Source organism: Meleagris gallopavo, chromosome 2, assembly GCF_905368555.1.
Source record: "Meleagris gallopavo chromosome 2, MGAL_WU_HG_1.1, whole genome shotgun sequence".
NCBI lineage: Eukaryota > Metazoa > Chordata > Aves > Galliformes > Phasianidae > Meleagris > Meleagris gallopavo.
Window position 1 is genome coordinate 54,846,584 of NC_139405.1, and position 19,851 is coordinate 54,866,434.

Here is a 19,851-nt window from a genome sequence, read left to right on the forward strand (position 1 = left end):
AATTTAAACCTGGTGGTCCCAGTATCTGAAGAAATCAGGAAGGGTTAAGACATCTGTGACATCTGCGAACCACTAGATGGAAGTGTATGCTTGCTGTCCATGCACATCTAGCAACTGTTTGTTACTGTTTTCTGAAAATGAGAACATAAAGAAAATAAACTAACTTGTACTAGCAAAAACTCAGCCTCAGGCTAGACTAATCTTTGCTTTATTTGTGTACAGTTGACTGTTAATGCTTTCAAAATGTTTATTTTTCTCTTTAAACTTTCATTAGTGTATGAAATTCCTTCTGGACAGCTCCTGAGAGAACTCTACGGTCACCTTAACATAGTGTATGATCTTTGTTGGTCAAAGGACAGTCAACACCTTCTCACTGCATCCTCTGATGGTACTGTCAGGTACGTATGATAGAAATCTTCTGGCAGACAGCTTCAGTAGCATGCAAGAAAGTGACACAATTTTGTGTGTATATGTTTGAGAGTAAAACTTTCACAAAAAATGGTATTATCTAAATCTAAAGCCCAGCAAACGAGTGAATTAAAAAGGCTCTATATTTCAAGAAATCATTGAGACAGTTGGAATATTCTGTCCTTGGAGAAACTGTCATATTGTGAACTCTGCATTAAACTTGCAAATTTGTACATGAGGCAGGAAATAGAAAATCTAAAATTTGTGAAATGTGTTTAAATCTGCCATTTTGCACATACGTAAATTTTGATTTTTCTGGACATATAGCTAAATATTGCAACTTAAATTACTGTAATTGGAATTTGACTGTCTTATTTCAATGTCTGAATGTTTACACACTTTCCTCTACAGTTAAAAAGTGTACTACCATGCAGTGTTAATGCTAAAATCCTAATCTGTTTGAGGTTTAGAAGCAAAACTCTCAAAACTGTAGAAAACAGGAAAATATGCCCATGACACTGCAGAATTTTGTTATGAGCAACTTCATAGGTTTTCGTAGGCTTTTTTTTTTTTTTTAAGTTCTTCAGATCCCTATCTGTTGCTTCTGTTACGCAATTCACTAATGCTACAGGGAGTTGCATAATTAAAATACCAGAAGAATTGTTAAATGATATGTCGAGCTTTTTTCTATCCCCCTATTTTTTTCCTGTGTATGAATAAAGAGAATATTTTGTTTATTTTATTTGGATTCAGGTAAAATAAGTTTTTTTTTATATTACAGGAAGTGTCAGTTTCAGTTGTTTATATTTATTTGTATGAATGCCATGAATGTTCCTGAATTCTTGAATTTGTGGCAACAAGATGAAACTGCAGCCATCTACCTCCTTTTCTATGTGCTACGTGTAGTCATAGTATGAGTTATTTCCTGTGTTTATTGTCCATTGCCTTCAAAGTGACTCAGTTCAGGAAAGGGTTTTCTTCTTTTTCCCTTAATGTTGGAATTATTTGACCTTTGAAACATATTAGAATTAAAGGATGAGGATGGAAAGAACCTTTGTTATTTTAAAGTCTTATCAGTTTATTACCTGGATCATCCCTCAGAGTTGTACAAAAGCCTGAAGGGAAAACGGAGAAGTTAAGTGAATCCTTCTTTATATAGTGTTTTCTACTGGCAGTGCTGCCCTTGAGCCTACCTAAGATTTAATACCTCATTATTTCTGAGCAATAAATAAGCTTTTCTGCTGTAAGAGCAAAACCATTCTAAGATAGGTTTGTGACTTTGTACATTAAGTTGCAAGTTTATGGATGTACTCTTAGGGACTGTAATTTTGTAATGACTCACCTCAGAGTGATCTTAGAATTCTTCAGCATTCACTGGAAACAAAACCTAGAAGGATAGCACTCAAACAATTACATTCCACGTTGTAAATGTGCACTCTCTGCAGTGTGCTGTCTGCCTCTATTTCATAGTCTGTGTACCATTGCATTTGTGAGTTCATCTTAGGAAAAGGCTCAAGAAATGAGCATGAAACAACATTTCTTAAGAAAAAACTTGATATTACAGCTGCGGATAGTGAAGGACAGGAAATAAACTCAGTTCTTATTATGCACTTATCTGAAAAAAATGTCTTTGAGATCATGACCGCCACTGTAGGGTAGATAATTGTTTTTAAAATTTTCAGGGTTTTTAATTTTTTTTTATTGGTCCTGAATGCATGTTTGTGAGTTGTGTTTTTATTCTTTTTTTACTTGTATTTTGTTTTAATGGTACCCCACTTTTAATAACATGTTTATAACTGAAGAAAGAAAAAAACAAACCATTCCATGAAATACTTAGTGTATTTTAAAATGTGCAAAATATCCATTAAATAAGTACTCCTGAATTTACCTAGAATACAGGGTACTGTGTGAGGTATTAGATGTACTTAATTCTTGTTTGAAAATATCGTATTAGGGGATTATATGTGGAACAAATTGGGAGGATTAAAAATGGCTGTTAAGTGTATGCAAGCATTTGACTTTAGAACCACTAGCATAAAGTAAGGCATCAGTTATACCCATGTATATAAGTGCTTTATTCAGTATATATCCTAACATTTTTTCCTTTTAGAATGTGGAAGACTGAAACACAGGTTTCATCTGCAGTAAAAGTTTTCCCTCATCCTTCATTTGTTTACACTGCAAAATATCACCCAGTTTCTGACTCTTTGGTGGTGACAGGATGTTATGATGCTGTAATTAGAATATGGAATGCCAATGTGAAAGAAATTCATGGGCAACTGCTACAAGAGCTTGATGGTCACAAAAGTTTCATCAACACACTTTGTTTTGATACTGAAGGTATATAACTGATATTACTTCTTCAAATATTACTCTCTACAACTGAAGACTAGTTTTGTGCAACTTGATTTATTTCCTAGAGGCAACGTGAAATGCTATGATAAAATCATTTTAGTTCTGTTTGTAATTAATATATTAATATCGTGTGCTTTTTGGAACCATTTTGGACAAGCACAATGTATGTAATTGATGTTCCTGATGTAATTGAAGGGTAATCAGGAATGGTAAGCATAGAAAAGATGAACAAATGTGTACTCACTCAGCAGTGATGACTGGACAAATTTTGATAGCAGTTTAGTTTGTACTGTCCCTAAAACTATCTAATATTTGTTAATGTTTTGTATATATTGCGGCAAAAAATAGCAGAAGATGAAGTACAGATACTGCTATTTAGAGATGCAAATGCATAAATATGCAGGTGGAAAGCCTGGTAGCTAGTGTAGAGAGGTAAATAGGGAAAAAATGCATGTTTGGATAAGGAATTGAAGAATTACGTAATCATTTAAGAGCAGAAGCAGGAAGTTTGAAACCAGATTGAGAGAACTCTCAGTACTTGAGAAGGTTATGTGATCAGAACAGTAACAAAGACAGATGTTACATATTGTTTAAAGTTGCCAACTACAAACAAATAAAAAATAGAATAACAGAAATAAGGCTTTTAAGAGAATTTTAATGCTAGGCTGAAGTGGAAAGGTGGTGAGATAAGAGGGCAGAGATTAGTTCAAATGTTGTGAAGAATGTTAACTGGTAGATTAACAGCTGAAAGTGGGTAGTGTCACAGGTGCACTGACATAATACTCTGGTAGGTGGGGAGAGTTGAAAATGGGTGAATGAATAATGTACTTGAAAGTATTAGTGACTTCCTTAGTAGTTGTGTGATTCATTTTTGGAATTATTAATGGGTATAGTTACTAAGTAGAGGAAAAAGATGCGTTTTTCAATAGAAAACTTAGAATAGAATTTGTGCCTAAGTTAAGATCAACTATTGGAATGTGTTCAAGTTGCTCTTGTAGAATATATAGATAAGCACAAGATGGTCTTCACTATCAATAAAAGCTGGGGAATTAAGGGATTGAGCAAAGCCCTGTGGAAAAAGACTTAAGAGTACTGGTGGCTGGCAGGTGGTCAGACTGGATAGCACTGTACCTTCTCAGCCCAGAAACCATCTGTACGCTGGGCTGCATTTAAAAATAAATAAATAAATAAATAAAAGTGGCCATCAGGGTGAGGGAGGTGATCCTGCTCTCTGCTCTGTGTTGATGAGATTTCACCTGGAGTACTACATCCAGATGTGGAGTCCTCACTACAGGAGAGACATGGACCTGTTGGAGTGTGCCCAGAGGAGGGGCCACAAAAATGATCCAAATGATGGAACACCTCTTCTACGAGTACAGGCTGTGAGCGCTGGGGCTGTTCAGATTGGAGAAGGCTCATAGGAGACCTGAGAGCAACCTTTTGGTGTCTGAAAGGAGGCTATAACCAAAAAAGGGACTGACTCTTCAGCTCAGTTGTGGAAGGACAAGGTTTCAAACCTTGTGAAAGGAAATGGTTTCAAACTGAAAGAGGGGAGATTGAGACTAAATATAAGGAAAAAGGTGGGGTTTTTTTGTTTTGTTTTGTTTTTTAATTATAAGAGTTGTGAAGCACTGGAGCTGGTTGCCCAGGGATGTAGGTGACCTATTCCTGAAGATATTTAAGGTCAGGCTGGAGGGGACTCTAAGCAACCTGACCTAGCTGTAGGTGCTCCTGTTCATTGCAGGAAGGTTGGACTAGATGACCTCTAAATGTTCCTTCCAACTCATATGATTCTCTGTAACACTCACTGAGCTATGAGTGTTCATTTTTAGTGTATGAATAGAAAATGAATGAATTTAATACAATTTTCAGCATCTTAGTGTCTAACTTATCCAAATTTACGGTATCAACTTTCATTCTCTAATGCAAGCAAAATGTATTTGCACTGATTATGTCACAGCAAAAAATGAAGTTTTTTTTTTTTTTGCCTATTCCTGAAAATAATAGAAGCTTTCTTTTTTGTTCTTAACTCCTTGTCTTTATTTGTTCTTTTATATGGTATTCTGAGACAATATTTTTATTTCACAGGGCTCCACATGTTCTCAGGAGATAGTTCTGGACTGATAATCGTTTGGGATACATCTGTGAAAGGAAGTTCTCAATGCCTGTTTCAACACTGGAGAATTAATAAAGTATACAGGTTTCTTAAACTAGCATTGTAATTTTTATGTGAAGTGTTGCAAATCTAGTCACTTGATTAGAATTCTTTTTTTTTAATAAATTAATTTGTTTAACTGGAAATAACTTGTTAACAATACAAAATTGTGTTGTGATTCATTGGCAGCATTTTTGAATTATTTCACACTTTTAATTTTGGCATATAAAACATGAAAATGCTTGAGGTTTGATAATGTCATATTAATAGATAGATGTGAATTCATTAGATTTATTTTCTAGAGAAAACAATAAAACAGACAATCACCTTTGTTAATACCTCTGAAGCCTAGTGTTCAGTCAGTGTTTCTGTCATCAGCTGTGTTTCAGAAGCTCACTTGTAATAGCTTCTGCCTTATGGTTGTGAAAAGCTGATTGCTTAGGGATCTAGGATCAAACATCTTCCTTAACCAAATAGAGTGAAAAGAGCAGGAAAAGAGTAATGGAAGAGAAAAAAGAATAATAACGCTTACAAACTTGAATATTAAAACACAACTTGTTCTGTTTTTTATTTCTGTAGGAAATAAAAGAAAATGATCTTAAAGGAACTCCAATAAATCATTTGGAGGTGCATCCAAATGGAAGACGTTTATTAATCCATGCCAAAGACAGTACCCTGAGAATTACTGATCTCAGAATGTAAGTAGATTTGGGTATTACTATGTATTTACTTTTATTTTAAAATTTTCTTAGTGGAGAAGTTAGATTCCATAAAACTGCTAAATGTATAATTGTGAAGAAGAAAGATGTCCTAATAATTAAAGGTAGAAATATTAATGTTGGAAAATTGTCTCACTGTTGTATTGTAGGCCTTCTGTGTGATGTTGGGTATGCCTTTTAGAATAAAATTGCTAAAAATGACTAGATTACTCTGGAAAAAATGACTAGATTACTCTGGATCTTAAGACAGCATGAGAAATAACACTCTAATCTCCTAAAGATTGCATTCCCTTTTAGAAATGGAATCTAGGCCTGAGAGTAACTTTGAAATTTTAACATTAATGTATTTCTCTTAGTTTCATACTGAGAAGTGCCTGGAAAAGTGTTTTCATGTTAAAAATATAATGAATATTGTCATCATGTATATTGAATAATGCAATTATGTACATATTACGGTTGTATTGAGCAGGTGGTGAGATTTTTTTTTTAACCTAATTCTTGATTACTTTCTTGTTTTAATAGTTGTGAATGTTATGCTCTACTAACAGATTGCAAGAAATGAGGTTGACAAAATCACTGGAGTTAGTGAGGTTGGATGGGACCTGAAGAGCGTCTAACCCAACCCCACTAATCAAAGGACAAGAGTAGGTTGCTCAGGGCATTGTCCAATTGTGTTTTGAACGTCTCTCAAGAGTAAAAGTCCATGACTTCTGTAAGCAACGTGGTCTAGTGTTTGTACATCTTTAAAGTATGAAGAAAAAAAAAAAAGCTTAGCTGTAAATGGAATATCCCATATTTCAGTTTATGTCCATTGCCTCTCATCCTATCATTGAGTGAAATTTAGAAAAACCTAACTCTCATCAGTTGCATACATTGATAAGATGCTTCTGAATGTTCTCCTCTGAAAAGTTTTACTAAAGAATGCTCCTTGTAAATGATTCATTCTTAATTTCATGGACTCCCTTCCTTCCCTCTCTGCAGAAAATCAATAGTCCCTGGTTTTCTCCATGAAATTGCCTGTAAGAAATACCTTTTGCTCTCTGACAGCATGAGAAACCATATCTGTTTATAATGTACTTGTGTGTGTTCTCTCTTGTCATGGCCTACTTCCCCCAGAGATCTCACTACTGAATGTATTGGATTGTGTGTTTGAGCTAGCTGAAGGCTTTCTAGTCCTAAAAGTGACTCTTTATTTGTTACTGTAAATGGTAAATTGTAATGACCGTGCTAGAAGGTTAAACGTATCCACTCAATGAAAGCCTGAAATCTGTAAATGAACTGAAATAACTTGTAGCCTTTTTTTTTTTTTAAAGTAGATGTTGATGTCCTATCAGAACCATTTCAGAATAGTGAAGAGAGTTTAGTTTCAGAGAGAAAATTGGAGATGCATATTTAATCTCTATAAGGAGTTAACGTGATATGCAATTGCACAATTATTTTAAGTCATCAGTAGAATACAGCGCACCTTTAGCCATTTATTCCTAGTATTTTCTGTTTATCAGCTCTAGAGATCTTTGCAGGGTAAGTCAGATCAGTGAACTAATCCAGCTGAAAATCAACCTACAAAAGCAAATGATTAATATTAATTTAAATCAATATCTAATCTAACTCATCTGATAGCTGTTAATACACTAGAGAAATGAGGTAGAGCCTGGGAAAATAAGGGAGGAGAGGTTAGCAGCAGGACTACTGCTTTGACCACAGCCCACAGTTACACTGGCTTAGATCTATCAATAAACCACAGAGTCAGATACGCAGGAATGATAAGTTTGCACGTCATCATTAACTTTTCATTCCATCCATGAGAAAAGAGGGGGTGGAGGTCACAGATCAACACAATTCACTTTGACAGCTAGTTGTTCTGAGCTGTCCTCTTTCAACTTTTTTTTTTTTTTTAATCTTTTTGGATAATGCTGTCCTGTCACTCAGGTATGTGATCAGCATTTTGTTTAGACAGTAGGGTTTCTTTCATACACGAGTTAGTTTCACATCATATAGAGCTATTCTACACATCTCAGAGATACTGTCTTTCAGTTCACACAACCTAAACTCTTGCTTGGGCAAATATGTTCTTGCAGTATGGTCTTCAAAGCATCCAAAGCTTGCCAAACATAGTTGTATCTCAGATATATTTATTCAGAATATCGTTAAAAGTCTCTGTCTTGTAATATAAATCACATTGCAATTCTTCTTGCATATGTCCATTGCTTCTGCAATTTTAAAAATTACTGTCCTCTTTGAGGGCTGTTTTTAGCCTATTACTACTTTTCTTGCCTCAAAATCTGCATCACAGTACAATTTCTTTCTCCACTTTGCACTTCCATACCTCTTCCAGCTGTTTGTGATGTTGGAGATGTTCTCTTGCAAGCTGAGATGCTGGTTTAAATCCTATTGCCAGTTCTGTCTTACGTGATGCTTACAAATTATTTAATGAACTAGTTCATTTTTAGATCATTATGACTATGCTGACCAGTAGTTTCTCAGTATAAAGATTCCTACTCTTAAGTAGGAAATGATATTAAAATGTTATCATTAACAGTAAAAGATGTTTGTCTAAAATTTGTTGATTCTTCTGCTGCTTTTGTAATGAAGTAAATAATAGCCTGGAAAGTGTAAGGGGAGTTGCTAGATAAATGCATTACTGAGTTGCAATTAAACTAAAAAAGCATAATGAAAACATTTTTGGCAGAGCTTGGAATAATAGTACTAATTTCCACATTTTCTTTGAAGCCCCGAATCAAGAAAATTCAAATACCTATATCTGTATCTATTCTCTATATCTAAGTATATACTTCTTTTTAATGAAAGACAAAGAGAAACTTTTGTGTCATTTCAAGGTCATTAAAAAAGTAGGGAAAACGAAGGGTAAGACTTGCACTCAGCAAAAAGTGGGTGCTTGCACATTTGTTTGGGAATCACTGTTTATTTTTCTGAGATACATGAAAGGACTGAGACATGAAGTTGTCTAAAATGGAAGTATTTTCTACATTTACAAACTATTCTTTATTTTCAGCTTGGCTACAAAGAAATATATAGGAGCTACAAATTACAGAGAGAAGATTCACAGCACTTTAACACCATGCGGTACGTTTCTTTTTTCTGGAAGCGAAGATGGAAAAGCATATGTATGGAATCCAGAGACAGGTAATTGTCTTATGATTTTAACTGAATTTGTCAAGATTGAGAGGAAAGGCTTCTCTAAGCTTTACTGCAACACTTTTGATATGAGGTGAAACCATCAGTAAGACGTTCTTAAATCTTGGAGCCTTAGCTCCATCTTTTAAGTAGCTGTCATTAATTTCTGATATCTAATTCTTTAGAGGAAACAAATAGGTAGAGATAGAATTTGTGGTATTCAGGAGTGGAGCACCTTAAACTGAGCTGAAGTGTGTTCATGTTCATGTGTGCAGATAAGCATCTTGAAATACGCAAAAATGTTTTAAGTCAAATTAGTTTCTTTACTGATTGTTTTGATTTGATTTGGATTTGGGTGGTTGTTGTGCTTTTCCTTTTTTAATTTGGGGATTAGGCTTTTGTTGTACAAAATGTTTCTCTTTTCCCAGGGCTGATCTGAGATTCTGAGTGTGTTAGGTGTTTGGAGTATAATGGTTCTTCATAAATTATTCCTCAGACTTAATAATTTTAAAATAACTTTATTACCAAAATATTTCTGGAATATATCTAGATGAGAAAAGATAATGACTTTGTAATCTTGATTGTATGAGGTAACAGCAAAAAAACCCAGCAGAAGGTAACAAGCACTCTCTAGTTTTCTTGACAAAAACTTGTCCTTGATTATGATGTAAAGAATTTTTTAAAAGGAAAAATAGTAAGTCATTTAAAACTGGCAGCTAGCCAACAGTTTCGTTTTGAATTTTTTTTCCATGTTTCCAACTAGATCAGCTCACATCCATGCCCCTACATGATTTGTCTCAAAACATAATATAAGTAGATAAATACAATCTGAGAGAAAGAGACTGTGTTAATATATTTTCACTCAGCTTTCATTCTTTCTTACTTAATGTACTATGTATATATTCACACACAATGTGATCATCTGAAGTGCAAATTTTATTTCATTTTTTAATAACGTTTTGGTCAATTTTCACTCCCATGGTCAGTATTATCTAATTGATATCTACAACTAAGATAGGTATCACTGATGAAATAAAAGCACAAGCACATGCTGTGTAACACCACCTTTCCAGAACTTGCTTACCGGAACAGCACAATTCAGCTAACCTGATGCCTCCTCTGGGGTTTCCTGTAGCTGTTGCAACACTGCTAACCTTTCTGACTTCTTGAATAACTCAAAAGCTTGCAGTACTTTTTGTTTTGTTTTGTGTCACGTAATATTTTTCAATAAAGAAATTATATGAAGAACGTTTATTTAAAGTGGTGGTCAGTACATTTAAAAAATATAAGCCCTAACCAAATCAAGAAGTAGTATACTCTCTAAGTACTTGACTTTTTTCTATCCTACAGTAATATATCATTGTTCAGCTGAATGTTTGACTCTATTTTAGTAGTGTTGGAATGATTTAGCTTACAGCTTTAGAATCATTACCTACTTCAAAAAGGTAAACAAAGTCTTTAAGTGTTTTGGCACTCTGCAAAATACTGCAGTTAGTCAGCTGTACCAGATACATTTCCATGATACCAATAACTTTGTTTCTCTTCTGTAGGAGATCAGGTGGCAATATTTTCTGAACTTTCCTTCACATCTCCACTTCGTGACGTTGCCTTTCATCCACACGAGCATATGGTGTCATTTTGTGCCTTTGGTCAAAACCAACCAATACTTGTATATATTTATGATTATAAAGGTACAGTATGAACTCTTTTTATGCATATACATGTAATTTTTCTTTATTTTAGTAGTTATCTGCCTAATGTTTGTACTTCTTTTGAAGAAAAAAAGAAATGGTCAATTGATTGTAAATATCCTTATCCTGAGAGATACCAAAACATGACTGGACTTAAGTCGGAACAGGAAATAGAAAGACTTCTGGTGTCTAATTCAAGTTCAACGATAGATGTGTTATTGTGTGATTCTCTCAGCGCTTCTTGGCATTTAGGCAGCATTGTGCAAATACAGTGATCACTCTGAAAGTAATGCCTCCTGTTTATTTCCATGGAAACTGCAACAGGTATGAAGAGCACAATAACACTATTTGATAGAGCAAATTCTCAGCTACAAAACACTTATTTTTCAACTTAGTCACCAGCATTAGCAATGTATTTTCATTATTGATGAACAAGCACCAGCATTCTGTGCTTGTGAAAATCTGCACCAGTGGAAGTGACCCACTGGTTCACAAGTGCTGTGACTGCATTGTTGCTTGGAAAATGTTGCTCATGCAATCCATCTTTCATCAATCCAAACATATGGAAGTCAGAATTCTCCAAATTCAGACTATACAATGAGTGTGGTAAGACAGTCCACAGTTGCCAAGGTTGGCAATTTGCTCTTCACGTGGGTATAGTGCTGTCGTGTTGCAAGAGAAAAGTTGTCTTCAGTTTGAACATTCAGTTTAGTCAGTATCGCAGCATAGCTGTCAGAGTTCATGGTTTGGGTACAGGAAAAGGATTACCCCTTTACTATCCCACAGGACAATAAACATTACTTTTTCTGCTGAGGGCTGTGTCTTGAACTTTTACTTCAATATGGAATTCACGTCACTATTCCGTGGATGACCATTTTGACTCCTGCTTAGACTTGTGACACCGTGTCTCTTGACTGGTAATGATGCAATCCAGGAAACTGTCACCTTCCACCTAGTATTAGTTCAATAGCTCCTGACAGACTTGCATAGGGAAATCTTTCTTTTCCTGTTTGATCATGTGTGGGGCCCACATGGCATAAGCTTTGTAATATTCAAACATCACCATCATTCTTTCCAATGCATTGAAGTTGATCTTCAGTTCTATATGCAGTTCCCTGGTTGAAATGCGCCGATTCACACAGATGAGCTGATCTAGACATTCTTCATTTCATGGTATAACAACTGTGTCTGGCCATCTGGAATGTGGCATGCACCACTTACTACCTCACTGTGTTCACATCTGCTCTTTGGTCTCTGTAAACATTCAGCAAGTGTCATAGAATCACTAAGGTTTGAAAAGACCTCTAAGTAGATCTCATATTCCAGCCATCCACCTACCACCAATATTTCCGGACTAAACCATGTCACTTAATTCCACATTTAAGCATTTCTTTGAACACCTTTTGGGATGGTGACTTAAGCATCTCCCTGAGCAACTTGTTGCAGCACCTGACCCCTCTGTTGGAGAAGAAATTTTTCTTAATAGCAATAGGTCTAGAGATAATGGCTTCAAGTTGTGCCAGGGGAGATTCAGGTTGGATGTTAGGAAAGGTAGGTGAAAGTTGGACTACATCATCTTGGAACTCTTTTTCCAACCTTGGCGATTTTATGATTCTGAATATCCAACCTGAACCTCCCCAGTGCAACTTGAGGCCATTTCCTCTAGTTCTATTGCTAATTATTGTGAAGAGTTGGCCAGCACTTCACCAGAACCTCCTTTCAGGTAGTTGTAAAATCATTAATGTCATCCCTGAGTCTCATCCTCTCCAGACTAAACAATCCTGGTTTCCTGAGCCACTCATAAGATTTGTGCTCCAGATCTCTCACCAGCACAATTGTCCTTCTCTGGATGCACTCCAGGGCCTTGATGTCTTTCCTTTAGTGAGGGGCAGAAAACTGAATACAGTATTTGAGGTGCAGCCTCACCAAAGGTGAGTACAGGAGGATGATCGCCTCTGTGCTCCTGCTTGCTATGCTATTTCTGATGCAAGTCAGGATGCCATTGTTGATGATGTCAACATCTATTTTTTCTATACAGAGGAATTCCATTCCACACTTCATTTCATATACACTTCCATGTCAGATGCCATTTTGTCAGACTGCCTCTCCCTGTCTGTTACATGGCAACAAAATGTAACAGGATGTTAGTGGGAAGGTTCAGCCTCTACTGCCATACCACCAACATCCGCCTCTGACATCTTGGGCCAACATAATAGAATAGGAGGCATTATTTTCACAGCAGGTTTTGTATTAAAATCCCCTTGTCAATATCAAGGTTGATTATGAAGCCAGAAAATAACATTGGCCTGAGAATTAGTGAACAGCTTAAAAAATCTCAGTATTTCATATTGGCTTTGTTACTAAATAATTCTTAGTAGCGTAGAAGGTAATTGATCATATAGATTTTTTAATTAACGTTAAGCTTCTGATATGAATATGTGGCAGATAATATTTATTTTTCACATTATCTACTTGTTAAAGAGAAGATGATCAGAAATGCTAGCTGTGAGTTTGTGGTCCACAGAACAAAATCCAGACTGTCTTTGCACTTTTCTCTGGTTTTGTGTTTTGTGGCTAGCTTTAGCATTTCAATTAAGGACATATTATTAGATTTTGATAGTAGATAATGTGAATTAGAATTAAGCATTAAATTTTGCTTTTCTCCGACAGATTTTTTGTTTAATTTACATTTGCCATGAATGTAGGTTTATAAAGCTAATCCTGATGTTATAACTTCGCTTTTTAAATAGCATGCACTAATGAGATTACTCATATCAAATCTCACAGTTCAAGTTATTTGTCTATTGAACCACTTGACTTTTACAGGAAAGTAAAGTGGAATGACTTTGCAGTTAATATTTAGTGCTAATCTTCAACCTAGTAAGGTACATGCATTCTAGAGAGCAATGGAAAATTTGTCAGTTGAAGGATTCCTTTAAAACAAATTTAGTACTGTTCAGTAGGCAGCGAATCTTTAAAAAGCTAATAATGTGTGTGCATGTATATTTAGAGATCACACTGATATCACACTGGTAGTTATTTGTATCATCTGACTTTAAGTCACTGGTGGCAGTAAGATTTTGCATAGGTTGTGGTTTTTTCTACATTGTCTGTTACTAAATTTTTGTTCCTTTTCTGGCTGAAAGCACACACTGCTTTCAGAAGACAGTCTTACTGCTGCAGTGTTGAAAGAGTTAATCATACAGTAATATTAATTTTAGTCATTGACACAGTTTTTTTCAGACTCCAACAGTGTGTTTTACACACACCAGAAGTTTTATAAATATCTTGAACAGAAGTTGCATGTAAAATTCTGTTAACATTTATTCACTTGAGAAAATTACAGAACTCAAATTATTTGTTTAAATGAGAGTGCGCACAGCTTCCATCGAAAGTATCCTGTTCTAGATGAGTCAGCTGCTTCCTAAGAAGAACTCCTGTACTTATACACGTGTCTAACAAAGAAAATTTCAGAACAGGTATAACAAGCTTATTTGAATTTATTGCAAGCTATATATTTCCTTGCTTTTGAAAGTATTTTCCCATCGTCAATGTTTCTTTGTGGAGAATGCTACTGTTTATCAGCAATACCATAATATGAGTGCAGAATGAAAGGTTACCGAACAAAGATAACAGGAGGGAGACATGGTGATCAGGAAGCATATGGGGAAAGTTTCATGTCTTTTTGAGGTTTTCTCCTTAGCACTATTAGTACAAATTCTGATGATGTTTGACTGAAGATGTGACTGGCAAAATGATAGAGGTCACTGAACATTTTTTTTTCTCTTGACAATGTAAGTCTGACCTGACACATTAATGTTGGTTGTTTTCACAGTTGCACAGCAAGAAGCTGAACTTGTAAAGGATCTCAGCTCGTCACTTAACACAGCTGCACCAAGAGGCCCGCAAATTATTAGCAGTTTTTCTGAAATTCCTATGCAAAAAAGTTCAGTGATGTCTCCATCAGATCAGTTTGCCAGTGTTGCAAGAACATCAATGCGAATGCAAAAGCTGAAACAAAAACTTGATTCTGTAATGGTAAGTAATTTTTTTCTATTTTGCAGCAGTATGCAGTTTTCTCAAAGTTCACATTCTTATTTTATGTAGCAAAACATATGTGTATAGTCTTGAGATCTCTTCAGAAATGAATACATATTTCTGTAATGTTGCTGCACCTCCGAGAAGGTGCGAAGGGAAGCAAATGAGGAGGCATATTTGGAAATAGAGAAGAAAGGATTTGAGGAAGAAACACAGAGCCATGCACAAATAGAGCTACAGGATGAGATAATGGAAAAGGCACAAAGGGAAGCACAAGAGAAGGTGTGTGAGTACACAGAAGAAAAGATAGGAGTATGTACATCCCTGAAAGAACTGCAACCCATGAGAAATCCCTGCTGGAGCAGGTACAACTCCTGAGGGGACTTTGGCCTGTAGAGGACCCACACCAAAGCTATTGAAAAGAGTAAGAAACAGTAACAGACCAAGAAATACTGCTAGTCACTAATCCATCTCCTGCACTATCCATTGCTTTACCAGAGGTACTAAGTGTAATACAGCATTAAAACAAGGCAGCTAGAGACTACAAAAAGGGAAGAAGAGATGTTTCAAATGAAGTTTAGGCAGATAAAGAGGAAGGAGAGATGTTTTCTTTTAGTATTTTTGACTGCCTTGCTTGTTTCTCAGTATCTGAATTGGTAATTAAAAGCTTTTGTAATTGATAATAAGTTCAAGTAAGCAAAATTCACCAACTTGAGATTACCTCACTTTTGAAAAGAATGCAGAATATTTCAAAACTGTGCAATTATAATTAATATTCACAATTACATGAACTGCACTTGGATTTCCATGTATTATTTTTCATTTTAAGTACTTTTGAGTGCATGTTGATTTTTACATAGCCTTAGGCTTTGTCTGCATTAATAATAGTGAAGCAGGAACATACTGGTTATTAGATTAAAGTACTTGTTACTGAGGACCTTGTAGCTATTCTCATCAAATTTTAGAGGTTTTCATTAGGATTATATCTAGTCTGGTTCTCTGGCCTATACATCCCCATTATGCTTGTGCTTTGAAACTATCTAAAGGAAAGCTATCTCAGCCCTGTGATTTCTGGACTGTAATCTCCCAGTGGACCTTGTTCTAAAATGCCATAATAGAGCATGGCTAGTGGTAGAATGCGACTGCTATCTGTACATCTGGCCACACATAAGTAAGCAAGTCTTGTTTAGTTTTTGCTTATTTTGTTGTTCTTCCTCTACAAGTGAGCCCTAGTGCCTTGAAGTTTATTATGAGACAATGAGAGACATAGCATGAAGATAATCGAGCATCTAACCTTGCATTTGGGGAAAATTCTTTGGAAAGACTTTCAAGGAGATAAGATTTTTGCTCTTCTGCATGTCTTCATCTGAGGAAGAAGATGGAGATAATAAATTTTCAAATTTTCTTGGAGTTTTTTTTTTTTTTGTTGTTGTTGTTGCCGCAGTTTGATCCACGTATTCTGGGCTCTGGGAGACAAATCTGTTTTAGTAGAGTCATGTGACAGTTAGACTATAGAATGATGGTTGTGAGCTTTTAGTTTTGGTTTTTGTAAAGTACATTGTGATCTTCTGTCAAGAATTTTGCTCTACATGTTTCCTGTAGTTAGATGAAATGATGTAAACTTACTGTGTGTTTAAGAGAATGATTTTCAGCTGCTATCGTTTCGTAATCCTAACCTCCCATTTATAAATGACAGACCAGTTCAGGATAGACAAGTCCACTGTTAGCAGAATTGTGATCAAAGTCTTGGACAGCATCCTCCAAGCCCTCTGCTCGTGGACCATATATTAGGGAGATTTTGGGAAGATCATCTGAGCCCTTTCACTGTATGGGTTTCTAAACAGCGCAGGATGGCATTTGAAAAAGTCCACATCCAGTCTGATGTCTGTTCCAGAGCAATGTTGTTTATTAAAACTTGGAGACCTTCCTTGCAGAGGTTTATGAACAACTGAGGTCTTGGGTATAAATTTCTTTTCATCAGAAGGACTTGTGATGCTCATATTTTCAGCAGTCTATCAGGAGAACCAGTAGGGACATCCTTTCCAGTGAGAGACAGGAACATTTATTGTATGCAGCTGCAGTACCTGTCAGCCTTATTAGGAATCTGAATATCTGCTAGGGTGCTGAGGAAGGAAGCTCCACTTGTGCAAAAGTAGAACCTGGATACTTGGAGCACTTTATTCTTTCAACATAATGATTGCCTAGGTTTTCCATTAGATAGAAGGAGTGGAAGAACTGATTATTTACCTTTGTGATTTATCAGCAATAGCAGTAATACTGCAAATCTTTCCTGACTTTTAAATCTTGTATCCAGTAGAAGCCAACTCCTGCCTTGGCATCATGCTGTTTTAGAGGGCAATAAGGCCTTTTCTGAGCCCCCTCTTCTCCAGACTAATCATTCCAGGAATGGTGATGAAAGATGATCATCATGCCAAACAACCACAGGCTTTTTTAAAGCTTTATACCTCAGATAAGTAAAAACCATACCCAACATGTACTTGTGTGTGTGTTCTTGGAACTGTGAATACAATCCTAATTTGTCTTATGTGCTGCTGTTACCATATCATTAGTCCCTGCAGCACTGATGAAGTCATTAACAGCCCTCATGGTAAAAAAAAGAAGACCAGTGCTGTGGTTCTGCCTGAAGTTCTGAATGCTCACCTCATCCCTTCTACTCTGTGGAGATATGTAAAAGTGCAGCATGCCTGCCTTGGTTGAAATCATTGGTATTGTTGTCAGGAGCTGTTGGTAAAGGATGTAGCTATGAGCATGCAGCACAGAAGTCTGTGAATGATGATGTTCCCTCACAGGGATTTTTTTAAGTTATAAGAAGAGGAATTTCATAGCAGAGCAGGACCTCTGTAGCCATGACACAGATGTGCTGCCAAAAACACCTAGCTGTCTTCCTAAGTCTTCCAAAAACAGCCTTCATCTTTTGAACTTTATCCAGCATTCATCACGGTCTTCTTATGTTTAGTTTGCCAATACTACTGGCATAAGATTCTTGTGCTGACAGAGGAGTTTTGAATGTTCAGCATAGACTGTTGAACAATGTTGTTTCCTTGGGTAGGTAGCACTGCTCTGGGTGATTGAAGAAGTATGTTACCACTAGAAACAAACAGTTAAAGAAGAGCAGTACTGGAAAGAAAAGCCTTAGCACAGGGAACATCAACAGAAGAAAGGGTTGTAAAGAGAAGAGAAGGGTAGTAAGCAAGAGAAATCCAGTTCTTGTAGACTAGAACCGCTCTGCAGTGCAAAGCGCGCACAATAAGTGAGAATGGCTCTGGGATTTACTCAAAGAGTGCACTACTTCTTCAAGTTAAAGATACTAATGTAGATGCACTTTTAGTTTTACTTTCTTGGAAAGTAGTCATGCACGTAGGTTGAAAGACTGCTGGATTCTGCTATGCATGGAATCATTTTACATGATTTTTCAGTGAATCTCACATGATGCTTCTGCCTTGACTTGCAGGCATAGTATAGGAGAAATGCCTTCCTTTTCTTTGGAAATTTGTTAAAGGTTTGCTTAAGCCATTGTAGTAGATGGCTTTATAGTTTTTAGTAATCAGTCTTCCACTTAATGTTTTGTTAAAGGAGTTCAGTCTGCACAACTTGGATAAAATAATACAGTGACTGTTCCATTTCGAGACCATATAGCTTACTTACCACAGCAAAGGTGGCAGTGTCTTAAGCCTCCAGTGCAAAGGCACGCTCAGATTATGTAACCAGTGTAAACAACCAGGTAAAACCAAGTTGTTCTATGAGTAGCACAACATATGAAGTATGGTTTCCTGTGGTTTTCATTTGTCTCCTTCCTGCCTGGATTTTATTGCATTTGTTAGAGCTGTTTTTTTTGCCAAGGTTTCTGTTAATGTATAGACTTATTTGAGTTCTTGTTTTCCATTCCACAATTTGCTTTCATCAAACTCACCACCCAGCACCTCAATGTGCTCACACCCACTGTTTGATCTCCATAAAAATTCAGCATCAGAGAATGTTGATGGGTGCAATTTTTTCTGCATGGAGGAACTCAGTAACACGTTTGCTTCATATGCACTTTCATGCCAGATAACATTTTGTCAGGCTGCCCCTCTGCTGCCATCTGTCACATAGCAACAACATGTAACAGAATATTGGTGGGAAGGTTCAATCTCTGCTGTCCTACCACCAACGTCCACCTCTGATGTCATGGGCCAGTACAATAGAATAGGTGGCATTGATTTTGGAGCAGCACTTGTATTACTTATTTCTGCTTTGTGATATTAATGCTGAGGTAAATTTATGTTCTCAGAATTTTTTGATAGAAAAACACTTAACCCATCCTCAGACATAGGAAGATCACTTAAATGTTTTTCTTTCAGTGTTTCTATTTATATACTTAAAATTTCACTTCCAGCTATCAATCAAAATATGTCTTTATATCTTTTCATAACAAGGGTAATATATGATATGTAAATATGGAGAGAAAGTGCTTCTTGTAGAGGTAAAGTATCCTAGCTGTGAATTTTCTTTTTACATTTTTTTTGGAGGGTTCAAAAACTCCATGCAATAACTTGAAAGAGGAAAAAAAATCTTAATGACAGCATCTGTATATACTCTGTAGTACTAATCCTGGAATCAGTTATATGTTGGCTGCCTCATCTCTTAGTATGTGAATAATTCTAAATTAAGGAGGATGCGTGGCTTTTCCAGCCATCTTCACGGCATATTTCTGTGTAAAAATACTATGAAAATGTTATAGAAGTCATTGCCAAAATTCTATTACTCAAATTTTTCAGTGCAATATGTGGAATTCTTTCCTATACACAGAACTACCAACAACTGTTTGGTGGGTTTTTTGCTTCTTTGATTATATTACTACACCAGAATTCATCGAGAGAGTAGGTACTGGGAGAACATCCAGAAGTATTCTACCTCAGATTACATTTAATATATTGAACTTTGATGATTAAGCTATATGATTGTATTTTGATATCTGATACTTCTGGTATGTACTATTTTTCATTCCATGGCTTTCACTTTATATAGAAAGTGTGTCAGGCATGAGAAATGTATTGCAGTCATTTTCTGGCATAAGTCTATAGCCAATGTAACTATTTTATCTGAGGATGAATTAAGATGATGATAAGCATTTTAATGTGCATGGATTTTGCTGATTGATCCCTTAATTTTATTTATTAAAATTAGTTTTCTTGCCATTAATGTTTGTCTAATGTTAAAGAAATGTCACTCACAGTTTGTTTTCTCCCTGCTGAACAAAGAAGACAGGGATATCTGAGCAATGTTATGTTTATTCAAATCATATATAGAGCAGAAAAAGCTTGGCTCACTCATATTGGTAAAAGAGAAC

General features: G+C 35.9%; 1 protein-coding gene across 4 annotated transcripts in view; it reads left to right on the plus strand.

Annotated features, from left to right (window-relative positions):
* The window catches only part of AHI1 (Abelson helper integration site 1), a 91,093-nt gene that overhangs the window by 22,419 nt on the left and 48,823 nt on the right, over nucleotides 1-19,851 (plus strand). For all 4 annotated transcript variants that reach the window (XR_014881391.1, XM_010707320.4, XM_010707321.4 and 1 more), the window contains exons 12-18: nucleotides 275-398; nucleotides 2,519-2,748; nucleotides 4,852-4,955; nucleotides 5,498-5,616; nucleotides 8,651-8,781; nucleotides 10,323-10,463; nucleotides 14,299-14,501. Coding sequence is in view for 3 of the 4 variants with exons in the window: in XM_010707320.4 (XP_010705622.1) it covers nucleotides 275-398; nucleotides 2,519-2,748; nucleotides 4,852-4,955; nucleotides 5,498-5,616; nucleotides 8,651-8,781; nucleotides 10,323-10,463; nucleotides 14,299-14,501 (1,052 nt within the window). In the remaining variant the exon portion in view is untranslated. The remainder of the gene's footprint in view (nucleotides 1-274; nucleotides 399-2,518; nucleotides 2,749-4,851; nucleotides 4,956-5,497; nucleotides 5,617-8,650; nucleotides 8,782-10,322; nucleotides 10,464-14,298; nucleotides 14,502-19,851) is intronic.